The 14,808-nt window shown below is 34.4% G+C and overlaps 1 protein-coding gene and 1 long non-coding RNA gene across 4 annotated transcripts in view; both read right to left on the bottom strand.

Moving 5' to 3' along the window:
- The window catches only part of LOC306881630, a 494,310-nt gene that overhangs the window by 82,345 nt on the left and 397,157 nt on the right, over window positions 1-14,808 (bottom strand). The gene's annotated exons all lie outside the window — the stretch shown is intronic.
- LOC306881625 (mesoderm induction early response protein 1-like) overlaps window positions 1-14,808 on the bottom strand; it is a 152,949-nt gene that overhangs the window by 52,295 nt on the left and 85,846 nt on the right. For all 3 annotated transcript variants that reach the window (XM_079435795.1, XM_079435796.1, XM_079435797.1), the window contains 3 exons: window positions 5,058-5,184; window positions 3,091-3,155; window positions 2,936-3,008 (listed from right to left, as the gene is read on the bottom strand). In XM_079435795.1, the coding sequence (XP_079291921.1) occupies window positions 2,936-3,008; window positions 3,091-3,155; window positions 5,058-5,184 (265 nt within the window). The remainder of the gene's footprint in view (window positions 1-2,935; window positions 3,009-3,090; window positions 3,156-5,057; window positions 5,185-14,808) is intronic.

Genomic DNA, 14,808 nt, shown 5'->3' with positions numbered 1-14,808 from the left:
GTGTTAATAACTTCAAGGCTGGATTACTGCAACTCACTTTTATCTGGGTTTGCCTAAATCATTGCTGGACTGATTGCAATTGGTGCAAAATGCGGCAGCCACATTATTGACAGGCACTAGAAAACGTGAGCACATTACCCCAGTACTCGCTTCTCTACACTGGCTCCTGGTCAAGTTCCGTGTTGATTTTAAGATATTGCTCTTTGTTTTTAAAGCTTTACATGGTTGTGATCCCCAGTATATTTGTAATCTCCGCATTCCGCATTCCATCTCTAAATCTTTTCGGTCATCTAGTCAATTTCTCCTCTCAGTCCCTCATTCAAATTTTACCACCGGGCTTTTGCTGTGGCAGCTCCTAGGCTCTGGAACAGTCTTCCCCTCCACATAAGATCTTCCCGTTCTATATTCTTTTTTTAAATCCTCTTTGAAACCCCATTTTTATTCTGTATGTTTTAGCCTGTTAACCTTTGCCAGAGCGACGGCGCACTGAAGCGTTTTTCCCCCCACTAGTTTAATGTTTATGAATGGATTTAACGTGAAAGAATATCATTAATCTTGCCAAACTATATATCATTCTGAAGGTCTAAGCCTCAAGCATCAATGACAGATCGCTGTTTTCCGATGGAAAGCTTATAAGGAATGTATTTGCTACATTTGTGTAAGCAGAACACATCAAAACATGCAGAATAAAAAAGCAGTACGTCCCATTATCATTGTAATAACGAGGCACAAACGCGTCCACTGCTGAAATCCCAGTTTAGTTAGAGAGGTAAGGGTCCACAGAACATCCCAGTGAGCACTTTTAGTCCAACGAAACAATAACGTTGTAATAAGGATGCATATTCCTTTGTTTACATTTAATTTCTTTGGGAGAGTTATTGTTCGCGTCCGTTATGGAATAAATTACGCTCAAAAACAGCGTCTTGGTGGTAAAAAAAACAACACGGTGCTGTAGCATACAGTTTTACAAACAGAATGAGACCGTCCACGGAAAAAAAAGTCTCAGATAAGCGGAATATAGTTTATTTGAATTTGGCGCTCTCTCCTGAAAGCGTGACACGCGCTGTGACGCAGCTGTCATCTGAAGAGGGCGTAACTTAGCGATCTGCCTTTTCCATATAAAACTTTCTTTTTTTTCTTCAACATTTTTTATATGTGTGTGTGGGGAATGTGGCCGTATCTGTATGATTATCATCTGTATGGACGCACATCAGCGTGTGATTACTGACTGTATGACCATGTCATGAATATGTATAATGACTAAAATAGTTTGTATAATTCTGCAATACATTTGGTGGTTATTTGTCCTCAAACAGGGGGGCTGGGGGGACTATAAATATTTTCAGAAAAAATATTGCAGGAATCTCATTTTTCATGGTATCGTCTTCAAATTTGAAATATAAACTCATGAGACACGTGGCTTTCAACCCATTACTTTTCTGGATTGCTCCATGACTTATTTCATGTATTTGTATATGAAATACAAAAAACATTCAGTGTGGAAAAACATTTTTCAAGGCACGTCAGTGTCTATAACTTTTTATCTTTTTGAGCATCATCAACTCTGGATGATGGATAGTAAATCAAAGAGTGTCTTCTTTCCAAAGATACCTAATTTGTTTGTGTAGCACACTTTGTCAGGAACTGTTACCATTTTAATTTAGGTAGGTTATTTTCACCTGTGAAGCCCCAAATGGGGGGGCGAAGGTTAACATGTTAATTCTGTTTGAGGGTGTAAAATTTTATTTGTCCCTTTGTTTGTCTTGTAAGGAATGATATTCCGGACATTATTCAAACGGAATTGCAAATTGTATTTGCAATTGCGTTTTCAATTTGTGGACACATAAAATGTGACATAATCCAAACGCAAATGCAAATCACGCATTACCGTTTGCATTTTCGTTTAAGCGAATGCACAGTGACTGCCAAATTTAAAATGGAAATGAAAAGTCCGTTTGCATCTGTGTTTCCCATATCTTACGAGTATTGACCCAGTCATATTTAAATAGCAATTTCAATTACCACGTCTGCTTTTTCACTTTCTCAGCATCGCGTATGTAGCTAGCCAAAACTAAAATGGAATCGCAATTCCCTTTGTATTTCCATTTCCGATGCCTTACACGGAAACCTTTTTTTATTTTTTTTATTATGCCTTACATCAGAACAATACAACGAGAAACATTCAAACGTAAAAGAAACATAGAAAAAGATGAACAACATTAATATAATGAAACAGTGCCAGAGGACAGTAACAAAATATAATAGACAAATAAATAAATAAATAAAATTACAAACTTTTTTTTTTTTTTTTTGGGGGGGGCCTCACTTTATACAATAGCATACCTGCTTACAATATTATGAGTTCTAATAGCCTTTTTATTTGTGCAATTACACAGGACTTTACAATACAGCTTGAAATCGTTTATAAAATGAGAAAAGTTTGGTTTGGAGCCTGACCACTTCATTTTATGAATATGAAACTTCCCCATTAAAATGAACAATTGTATGAAGTATGCTTTATCTTTATCACCTTACACGGAAACCTGTCAATCAGTGTCAAGGGTGGGATTATGCTATGGGGCGTGTTTGTGTTGGGACGTGACATCACTCACAGTTAACCGCATTTGGCGGGCCATGCGTTCAATGGGTTTACTTAAAATGTGTTGATCAGAAGATCGGGCAGTTTTTTATGTACAATTTTCATTTAATCTCGTAATGGAGAAGCGTCACATTTTATGCGTCCACAAATTGAAAACGCAATTGCAAATACAATTTGCTATTCCGTTTGAATAATGTCCGGAATATCATTCCATAGTCTTGATTGGTTATGTTTTATTTTGTTTTATATTTGTTGTACAGCACTTTGGTTGCAACTCCTGTTGTTTTTAAATGTGCTTTATAAATATATAAACTAAACTAATCAAAACAAATATACCTTTCTCATTGTTTTTGTATTTGCATAGTCCAAACGGTGTTTCAGCCTGATACATGGAGCCAACCATGATTTCCTGTTAAGAACATAAATGTGTCAAACAATTCATGGGAAATTATAAACAAAAAGCATGAAAAAAAATATGAAAGAGTGTTTACTTTTTTCCAGTCTTCAGAGGGAATATAGTCATCATCCTCCTCTGACTCTTCATCTACTTCATTATCTAAAAATTAAAAGTCAAAACAGTGCTTAAGCAAACTTATACATTGTAAAAAATGCAACTGCACATTTTCCAGTTCACAAAACCTTTTGAGTCTCAAATACTGAAAAATGCTTTTTCTTTTAACTACATAAAAACCCTTGTCAGACCAACAAAATTAACCCAAATGCTGTCTGAACAAAGAATTTCATATCGTTGAAATGTTAAGGCTTTGTGAGTTCCCAGCATGCATTGCAGCATGAATAAATTATGCAGTTACTGTTATACTGGATTATTTTTTTGCTGTTTGCTGATTTAATTAAAACTTTTATGTTGTTTTATCATTATTGTTAGTTATTTGTTGTATTGTGATGTAAACAGCTCATCTTTTTAACATTTGTTGATCGCCACCATTCTTGAGGTTTGTGTGTGTAGTTTTGAGTCCTAGAGTATGTTCAACTTCTTACCCATTTCCTGGATATCTTAGTCTTGAAAATTGTCTTACAAAACAAAGACAATGTTGTCTACTTATTAGACTAACTTATCCATTAATGCTTGTCATTCGTAAACAAACCAATTCGATAATGTGGTGACTTTTTAAACATTCTTTTTTTCTTCCAGGAAACAGAAAAAAATAATTTAACAGTAATTGTTGTTTCAGTTGCTGTGACAAGGCATTTTCTATTAACAATATAAGACAATCCGCATTGCATGAACAAACACATTTACATTGGCTCAACAAAATATCTTTACTGAGCAGAACTAAAAAACTATTGTTGAGAGAACTCAAAGTCTTAGTGCATCAAGTTTTTTTTACGTTTTCTCAAAAATAATAATTTTTTTTTTTTTAAAGTGTATGGGGGTACTAAATATTGAATAAAATGTGACCCGTGCTGGCAAAATGAGTCAATGCGCACAGTCTAATTTTGATCTACAGGCAAAAGAAATGAAAAATTTCAATTTTGGTCAAATTTGAGGTTTTCACAATAATTAGTTCATAAAGCCCTCTTCTAGCGATCCCAAAGCTCCAGATAATAATTAAACATCTAAAATGATCTTTATTTCTATGTTTTCTGAGAGGAGTACCTTTTTCTCTGCTCACTTCAAGACAACTGCTGCTGCTTCTCAAGTTGTAGGTCTATTGTTGCAAAGCGCAACAAAATGTAAGTCAGCGCGATCGTTTTGTTTTCATCAGCATGTGTTTAAAAAACATTTCACTGGTTTGGAGTCATGTCATCAAGAATTCGAAATTAATATTCACAAAGCTGGAATGCTGCGTTACAAAGCATTCCAGCTTTGTGAATATTAATTTCGAATTCTTGATGACATGACTCCAAACCAGTGAAAGAGAGCGAAATGTGAAATGTTTTTTAAACACATGCTGATGAAAACAAAACGATCGCGCTGACTTACATTCGCAAAGTGCGTGCATAAGAGGCACCTCTCTGTGAGCGCGCAATCTCCCTATAAAGTGCATAATGTGTAATGTGTCTGTGTAACATTATTTAGATCCATGCATTACTGTAGCCTAGATCTGTCTAAATATTAATCAAACATAAAAGAAAAACTGGAATCACTCGCTGCTCTTGATTAAACTACTGTTTATTTGCAAATTTGTTCTTTTTTTTAATAACAAAGATAAAATAAAAATACCTATATTGTGATTAATAATATAGTAATTATTATTAAGAAAAGAATTGGAGAAAAATATGCAGCCTTGCTTGTTGATTCTAATGCCTTCAAACGGCTGTAGCTCAGTCATTTTTGTCCAATTCCAACAAATCATATATCATTTTGAAAATATTTTAATGGAAAATGCAAAGAAAAAAAAACCTAATTTTGACAATTTGCTCATTCTGACTCATTTTGCCAGCACAGGTCACAAATGCAGTGAGCAGTATGAAGTGGAGCTTATCTGTCTCTTACTCTGAAAGTAGCCATGGTTCTGTGAACGCATGTGTTCAACTGTGTTACAGGCTGTCACTGCAAAAACTCGACTGCCAGTGGAGTAGCTCTCATTTACCATTCCTGTGGATACTTTTGCTTCATCCTCCTGAAAAAAAAAAAAAAAAAAATTAAATGCAGTTCTAAATGCTTTCCATAATTTTGACAGCTATAAAAAAATAAAAAGTGTATCTGGTAGCTTGCCATAGTAGTCAGTGTCATCTGTGTTACACCGTGTTTGGCCATTTACCCATTACAATTACTTATAGGGATGTGACGTTATTATCAATATTGTGGTGTCGCAATAGCAAAACTCAATATTACCGTGGTCACATGACGATATGAAATGATAGGTCTTCCGGGCAAAATATAAATTAAACAGAGCAAAAACAAAAATTTGGCAATACATAATTTTCATGGCCATAGCTACTAATTTATTTGTAACGCTGCTTTTATTTTGCGTTTTAGTCAAGTGTGAGCTTGCGATACCATTTTTCCCTTCACGTTTCACTTTCTGGCACTGTTTTGACAGGGGGGTGGAGTCAAAGGACTGGGGTGTGTACAACAGGCCTGGGCATTAGGGATGGGCGATTTGGGCTTAAAAATATATCACAATATTTCTGGTATTTATTGCGATAACAATATAAATTGCGATAATTCAGGGAATCCAGTTTCTTTAGAGAAAACTATTATCTTTCCTATTTTTACCCAAAATAGGGTGTTGTGAGCATTACTGAGTACACAAATGTAATGACTGTTTAATTCATACTGGAAGCCGGAGGGCGCCCTTGTGCAGAATCTCCACATATGCATAGCAGAAGTAATACTACTGATGATGAAATCCCTAATATGGACAAAAGCATCCAGCTTGTTGCTAAATAAAATGCACAACGAAGATAGAGAAATTTAACCGATGAAACTTGAAGACAATGTTATTAAGTTAATTTGGAGAAAAAGCATGTTAATAAATGAAATCTTTGTTGGACAACAGTAAATAGGCTCATACACATGCTACTGTAGTACAATTATTCAGACCTATTTTTGCGATAAACCTCAATTTCACGTCCGCCTTCCGTGATGTCGCTCCGCACTGTCGCACAAAGAAATGTGTCAACAACTAGACTTTATCGCTATTATTGCGGGAAGATTAATTCTTATAGTGGGGAGAATTTTTACCGGTATATCGTAAACGATATCGCCCATCCCTACTGGGCATGCTTCCCTTGAAGTTACGTCATCAGCCTGAGATGAAGATCACAACTGATCAAGGCACCTTCACATTGAGCAGAGGATACGTGTGGATCGTTTCATTTTATGAAGGATTCGGGTGGATCGTTTCATTCATGCCTTAAAACGCGATTTATGTTTAGTGGTTTCGTTTTATTGACTTTATTAACAAATTGAAATGTGTATTAGCAGCGTTTGCTCAAGTTAAAGAAGTTGCTAACATGAATATCTGCTGTTTATTTCTCTCAACATGCACAATTTTATAGCATTAAAATGTGTATTGTTTTGTTTTCTAAATGTGTATTAACAGTGTTTGTTTAAAATCTTTTAACCTGTGGGAGGACCCCAGTGCACAGAAGCATTATTTGTGTACATTAGTTCAGAATTACTGCCAGTGTAATGTAAAAGGATGTAATTAACTTCATAAACTATACATTATTAAAAATGGCTAAGACTAAGCTTCATATTTACAGGAAACTCCTGACATAAATTAAGAAAGGACTGTCAATGTAAGATTCAAAAAATGAAGCTTAAGTCTTTTTAGGTTTAGTTTTGTCGTGGCCACGATATATTAATTTGTGGAAACGTGATAATATGTCATACCCACAAGATCCTATGTTGAGGCAACAACATCAGTTTCTCGTGGCCACAAGTTTAAGGCATAAACAAACCTGCATGACCATAGCAACCTGGGATTATCAGAGATGGATTTATTAATATTCTATTTTGAATTAATAAATTAACACTTTATAATAACGTCCAGTTATAAGTCATTTATAAGTGATTAGTTAATGATTAACTAATCATTTACAAAACATTCATAAGCGATTAATAAGTGATATGCTAACAATTTGTGTATGTTTTGTTAATTCATTTAAAAGTCATTTACAAGTAATTAGCTAATGATGAACTAATCATTTACAAAACAACTATACATTCACAAATGATTAAGTAATATGCTAACGATTTATAAATCTGTCATAAGTTATCTTTATAAATAGCATCATGAAATAATTAAACATCCTTAATGGTTAATAGTTACTAGTTAATATATTATTAATCACTTATAAATCATTGAAATGTCAACATTGTACTATTATCTCAATAAACATTATAAATCGTTTACAAAGCTTTCTGCATCCCCTAATCTAAAGTGTAAACTACTCATCAGTTGTAAATGTTTTACAAACCATCCAGGTTACAGGTTGTTTGTGAATATATATATATATATATATTTACGCACACACGACTGGAAACCATAAAGTTTGTAAAACATTTACAACTGATGATTAGTTTACACTTTAGATTAGGGGATGCAGAAAGCTTTGTAAATGATTTATAATGTTTATTGAGATAATAGTACAATGCTGACATTTCAATTATCTATAAGTGATTAATAATATATTAACTATTAACTATTAACCATTAAGGATCTGTTTGATTATTTCATGATGCTATATTTAAAGATAACTTATGACAGATTTATAAATTGTTAGCATATACTTAATCATTTGTGAATGTATAGTTATGTTTTGTAAATGATTAGTTCATCATCATCTAATCACTTGTAAATGATTCAAAACTTATTCTACAAAACATAGATAAAAATATTAACATATCAATTATTAATCATCTATGAATGCATAGTCATGTTTTGTAAATGATTAGTTCATCATTAGCTAATTACTTGTAAATGACTTTTAAATGAATTAACAAAACATACACAAATTGTTAGCATATCACTTATTAATTGCTTATGAATGTTTTGTAAACGATTAGTTAATCATTAACTAATCACTTATAAATTACTTATAACTGGACGTTATTATAAAGTGTTACCAATTATTATATTAACACTAGAACCAATGAGATACCAAAATTTGACATTTTAGCTAATAACTTTTGAACAGTTTTTGAAAACCTGTGGATATTGATTTTTCCAGTATCAACTGAACCATGTGTCCGCCATTTTGAAATTTGCTATAAATTACAATATCTTCTAAGCCTCTACTCCTTCCAAAAAATTATATCAATTTTGTCCAAAATCAGGTCAGATGCGGTCAAAATCAGGTTCTGCCGCACAGAAATGACCAAACGGATTTTTGATATTCGTGTAGAACCTTGTCGAACCAAGAACACACACACACACAAGAACCAGGAAGTATGACCATATTAGCCACACACACAAGAACCAGGAAGTATGACCATATTAGCCCGGTTCTGTCAACACTGCACTGGCTCCCTATCAAACACTGTATAGATTTTAAAATCTTGTTAACTACTTATAAAGCCCTGAATGGTTTAGCTCCTCAGTACCTGAGCGAGCTCTTATCACATTAAAGTCCTCCACCTGGCTTACACATGACACACTAATACGCTTCTATTATTCAAATCCATTAAAGGATTGTTAGGCTGCATTAATTAGATCAACCGGAACCGGGAACACTCCCCATAACACACGATGTACTCGTTACATCGTAAGAAGAATGGCATCTACGCTAATATTTGTCTGTTTCTTTCTTATTCTGTTTCTCAGTCCGTGTTCGGATCAGATGGTGGATCGGCGGCGGGAGATGATGTCTCCCTGATCGTCGGCGGAGGCCAGGACACCTGGATGAGCCCCGGGGACATATCCCCAGTGAACACCTCGACTTAAATGCAATAAAACTAAAAATAAAAGAAGATAACTAAAAATATAATAAAATACCTAACTACATAATACTATTATTGTTAGAAATTGCAACAATATGAAATAGAAATAAATACATTTATACATTTAAAATTTTAATTAAAACAATAAGTAAACAATAAATAAACCATTATCTCCTGGCCAGAGGAGAACTGGCCCCCCAACTGAGCCTGGTTTCTCCATTCTGTCACAGAGGGAGTTTTGGTTCCTTGCTGCTGTCGCCTCTGGCTTGCTCAGTTGGGGACACTTAATTTCTTGTGATTATCGTCAATTTGATTTAGCAGATACTATTTAAACTAAACTGATCTAGACAATGACATCTCTGAACTCAATAATGAAATGCCTTAACTGAAAATTGAGTGTTTATTTTTATACATTACTGACACTCTATCCTCCAATTTGATACTGTTAAGTGCTTTGACACAATCTGTATTGTTAAAAGCGCTATATTAATAAAGATGACTTGACAACTATTAACAGGACAGCACATTCCGGAGGAAATCCCCTCTTTTCATTATCTGTGGCCGTATAATTAATAAATTACCAGCCCCGCACTCAACATCCTGCTCTGCTCTCTTTAACATCTCACGAGACCCCTAAAACAAGGATAGATTTGTGGAGAAAATCTGGAATGTATTTAGAACTTATCACTTAAGCATAATTCAACCAGAAACAGGACAAAGACCTCGGTATCTGGACACGACCTCCTGACTGCTTAACATGTAATTCAATGATTTTATCAACCAGGAGAGACGTTTTTACGATGAGACTCTGCGCTTGAAGTTTTACAGACACACACCCAAAGTGACATTACCATGACCTCCCATTCTCTCCTGCAGAGAGAAACGCACCTTTTCTTCTTGTTGGCAGAACAAAGGAAATCAGACCTTTATAAGTGTTCCAAAAGGACAAATAATAATTGTTGCTGCTACCAAAAGCAACATACAGTGCCCTCCAAAAGTATTGGAACAGTAAGGCCAATTCCTTTATTTTTGCTGTAGACTGAAAAAGGACTTAATATTTAGTTGCAAATCCTTTGCTTTCAATAACTGCAATAAAGCCTATGACCCACTGACATCACCAAACTTTTGCATTCTTCTTTTGTGATGCTTTTCCAGGCTTTCACCGCAGCCTCCTTCAGTTTTGGGGGGTTACTCCCTTCAGTCTCGTCTTTTTGTTCATGACTTTTGTTCATGAAGTCTTCTGCGAACAGTAGAATGTGATACCTTCACTCCTGCCCTCTGGAGGTTGTTGCTGATGTCACTAACAGTTGTTTTAGGGTCTTTCTTTACAGCTGTCACAATGTTTCTGTCATCAACTGCAGATGTTTTCCTTGATCTACCCGTTTGAGGTGTGTTACTTAGTACACTAGTGGTTTCTTTCTTCCTCAGGAGATTCTAAATGGTTATACTTGCTATTGCCAGTGTTATTGTAATGGTTTGATTGATTTTTCATCTTCTCTCAGCTTCACAATTGCTCGTTTTTCACCCATAGACACCTCTCTGGTTTTCATGTTGGTTACACGTCTAACTAACTATAAATGCAGTCTGCACGGATCTGAAACTGAGCGTAGACATTCAGTGCTATTTATTGTTTGAATAATCAATTAATAGGACACACCAGGGCAACAAAACACACCTGTCAGTCACATGTTCCAATACTTTTGGTAACATGAAAAATGGGTGGGTTCAAACAAAAGGTGCTATCTTCTAAGTTGTGTATCAGATACAGGTGAAAATACCTGTAAATAAAAGCTGAAATGTTAATCTCTCATCTCATATATATCTTTTTATGTCAAGCCCAAATGTTTAGTCTACAGCAAAAATAAAGGAATTGGCCTTACTGTTCCAATACTTTTGGAGGGCACTGTATATATATATATATAATCACACACAATATATAGACAATATATATTAAGGTTGTATGTTTATTTTATGCCTTTCATATGCTTGGTGTGATTATTTAGAAGGTAGGATGTTAATCGATGCATTAACCCATGTAGTATATAAAATTAAGGTATGTACTTTTTGTATGCCAAATATCTGTTGTTTGATTTTGAATGAAAGCTAGTTGCGTCAACGATAATTTGGGGTGGATGAAAGTTGACTTTTCTCATCATAATGTATGATTAAAACACTTATAGGAATCTGCTAGGATATGTTCTTCATTTGATGAAATAACTCAGCAAAGGATTTACGCACGGAAAACTGAGCAAAAGGGGCGGACTGAAATCAGCCTGATAAAGACAGACACCCAGCTTTGGCTAGTGCTGCTTGCTCACGCGCTGACCTGCTTGAAACTTCAGCTGCTCATCTGATCGTGCTGTTAAGCGCTTTCAGCCATATACCATCTGGCGAGCAACCACTTCATCAAAATTGTGAACAAAAAACTTTAACATCTGAAGCCGTAAGAACTGAAACAAACTTGCTAAGCACGTCATTACGTCACAGAGAAGGCAACCGCCGATTGCAAGAGGGCATCCCCAGTGACATCACGCAATGACAACTTCAGCAGCCAATCCACATCCAGGGTTCCCTCAACCAGGAAAGGAACGAAACAACCCAAGAGCAAGTAATCAAACAATTCTGGAAACTGGTTGAATTAATTTTAAGAGTAAAGATAGACAAGTTCTCTGCTTGAAACTTCCTCAGGGAAAGTTTCAGCACCTAGCAAAAGAGTGCTAGTTTTTAGCTTTCTTCAAGTTCATCGCCTGCAATGTGTGCATTTGTGTGTGTACGTATTCTGTTTTGTGTTATTTAGCTTAGTAGTATTGTAGAGTAGCAAATAAACTTTGATTTATAAAGAAATCTGAAATCAAGAAGTCTGAAACTATTTGCCAAAGATCGCGTTACATATGCTCAAAATTACCTAATCAATTCTGTATTACCGTGGCCACGGGAATAAACTGAATTGTTAAGAGATACTGGTTTTAATGCTTGCTGGACAAGTCGTTAAGGAGATATCGTTAATAAGGTTGGACATTTTGCTGGACATTTTGATTAATATCAATTAATCATATCAATATCGAATCCATACGACTCGATTTCCAAAAACTAAAATTAATAGTTCTAAAATTATTACATTCGCTACCGTTCCCGAGAAATGCCTCTCTGAATTGACCGTGGCTGTGTTTGTTGACTTAAGCTAGTTAGCTTAGTAGGGCTGTAACGATTACCGGTTTGATGATAAATCATGATCAAATTCCCCACAGTTAGTATTACTGTTTCATAATTTAATCATCATTATAACCGCATTCGATTACCGTGATTTGAACAACTGATGATAAATAAATACTGTCCAGCATAAAGCACAGTTTTCAGTAACAGTCTCACGTGAAGCACAGCACGCAGAGTTTCGTTTTGAGTTAAAACATGGCAGAAAAGCAGGGAGGTTTTAAAAGAGTGCTAAGGGAATTATACAAATGAATACATGAAGGATTTAATTACATGAATGTACCTCTGAAGGTTTTGACTGTCTTCAGAAAAGATTTAATAGCATTTTGTTTTCATCTTCGCTCCATATAATGCCTAAAGAAGTGTTCTTAATCACAACGCTGCTTTGTCCACGGAGGTTACGGGAAAACAGCTGTAATTCAGCTTTTCCATAAGCGCCACCTAGTGTCACAGAGTGGATTTACAGAGACTTACATTTACATTCAGCTTGTGTCTGTCCAAAACGCGGACCAAATTTGTATGCCTTAACGTAATTTTTGACCGGTTGATGCAAAACAATCTTATGTGGATTCTACACATTTAAATAATTAAGATAAGTTATCTAGAATTATTAATGGAGCAGATAAAATACATATAATCATTTAATAATCAATTATCATTTTGACTTTACTCTTTTCTTTAAAGGATATGTGAGGTTTACCTTTTTATGAAACATTTTTAACGCTTTATTTGAACATTTACAGTAGATATTTGAACATGCTACTAGATAAATTGTTCTCAATCATGTTGTCATTTAAAATCCGGACATCATTGGTAATGTTATTATTTTAGTGATTATGCAAACAAAAAGTCATTTTTAGGGCTGTTGCGATTCGTCGATTTTAGTCGACTAGTCGATTTTTAAAAATCGTCAACTTAATTTTGCTTGCGTCGACTAACCGGCAAAATACCAGAAGTGGCGCATTTCACTGACTAAAATCCATAAAACACATTGTTATACTATTTCCCAAGGCTGCATGATATATTAAACCCATTTAAAAATCATAATTAAGCATTGTGAATTCACAAACGCTATGATTTAATTTAATAATTATATGCGATACAGTATAACACAGTATATGTGCTTTATTTACACGCGTGTAGGTTAAACACGTGCGTCTCACCGCGGCTCCATTCACAGTAGCTCCACAGAAACTGTTATCATTTACATGTGGAGCATCTCAAACCCTTGGTTTATTATAGCGTTCATCTGGGAACGCATCGTGCGCCATTTCATCAGATTTGTAAGGTAAATCATTTATAAATCTACACAAACACAGGAGAATACATCGCGGTTTTAAAATAAAAGCACAAACCCTCACTCTGAGTTTACACGTTTTGATGTCCACATATTCATAATTACAGTGGCTATGGCATTTCTGTCTTAAAGAAATGGCCAAATATTAAAGATTAAGTGGACATTTGAATTAAATGGTGCTTGGTCAATATTAAACAAAGATTAGATCACACAGTAATGTGTAAAAACAATCATCAGGCCGTCGGCGCCCCCTGCAGGCCTTTGTTGTAATGCGTAATGGACATTAGCTCTATTGTTTTTAATACATTTATGTATTTTAACAGTTTTGTTCAATAAAACCATATGATTTCTTGCTTTTGATACTTTATTTGAACCAATTATTATTGCATAATTGCTATTATATATGTATTTTAAGTCATTTTAAAAGCTATTGTTCACTTACATCTATGTTTATTATCACAAAACAATTTATTATAATTATAGGGCCCTATGAAATCCGTTTTATTTTCAAATTCAGTTTTCTCCATTTACATCTTTCTATACTCTGTTTTAATGGTTAGATTACATTTTATTTTTATTTATTATTTTTATTTTTAATTTTTAATCAAAAAGCCGGTCTAATTAATTGAGTTTTACAGTTTTATCTGTACCAAATTCTGTTTTCCATTATTTTCTGGATTCCATTTTAATGGTTCCATTAAATTGTAACAATCAAAAGCATCTCCAATTTATTTATTTTATATTAAAAAAAAAGTATTTTATTTTATTTATTTATTTTTTCAGAAATACTGCACATTTATATTTTTCACCTAAATAAGTTCTGCTAAATAATATTTCTGGTAAAAAACTGAGCCCAGTGTGGGTTAATTTTTTTTTTAATTATGTGTGATATGTGATTTCAATTTCTTTATTATCTGGGTAAGCCTTGTACTTATCTTTCTTCCTCTTGTTTTAGAATTAAATGTGTTTTTGTTCATTTTGAGTTCATTCACACCTGTACTTCCGATTTGTTTGTTTTTTTGTATATTCTATTTATGCTCTTTTTGTTTTCCAGCTCTGCACTGCTGACTGCTCGGGCCTTGGCCCCTTAAAGCGACCACATTTGCTTGCTGCAGTCTTTTTATTAATCCATCAAAAAAATCATTAATTTGTCTTATAAATAAGACAAATAAATGCAGCCAAGACAAATTAATGATTTTGTTTTTCAAAATGGCAGACACATGGTTCAGCCGTTTCTGGCAAAATCAACATCCAAACATTCAGCATGACCCAAAGAATCCACAGACACCAAGATCATAATTTTCTAACTAACTGTTAAAAAGTTATTAGCAAAAATAGCCATTTTTG

This window comes from Barbus barbus (assembly GCF_936440315.1).
Source record: "Barbus barbus genome assembly, chromosome: 15".
In the NCBI taxonomy this organism is placed as follows: domain Eukaryota; kingdom Metazoa; phylum Chordata; class Actinopteri; order Cypriniformes; family Cyprinidae; genus Barbus; species Barbus barbus.
The sequence above is the reverse complement of the archived record's forward strand: the minus strand, read 5'-3'. Positions and strand labels throughout refer to the sequence as shown.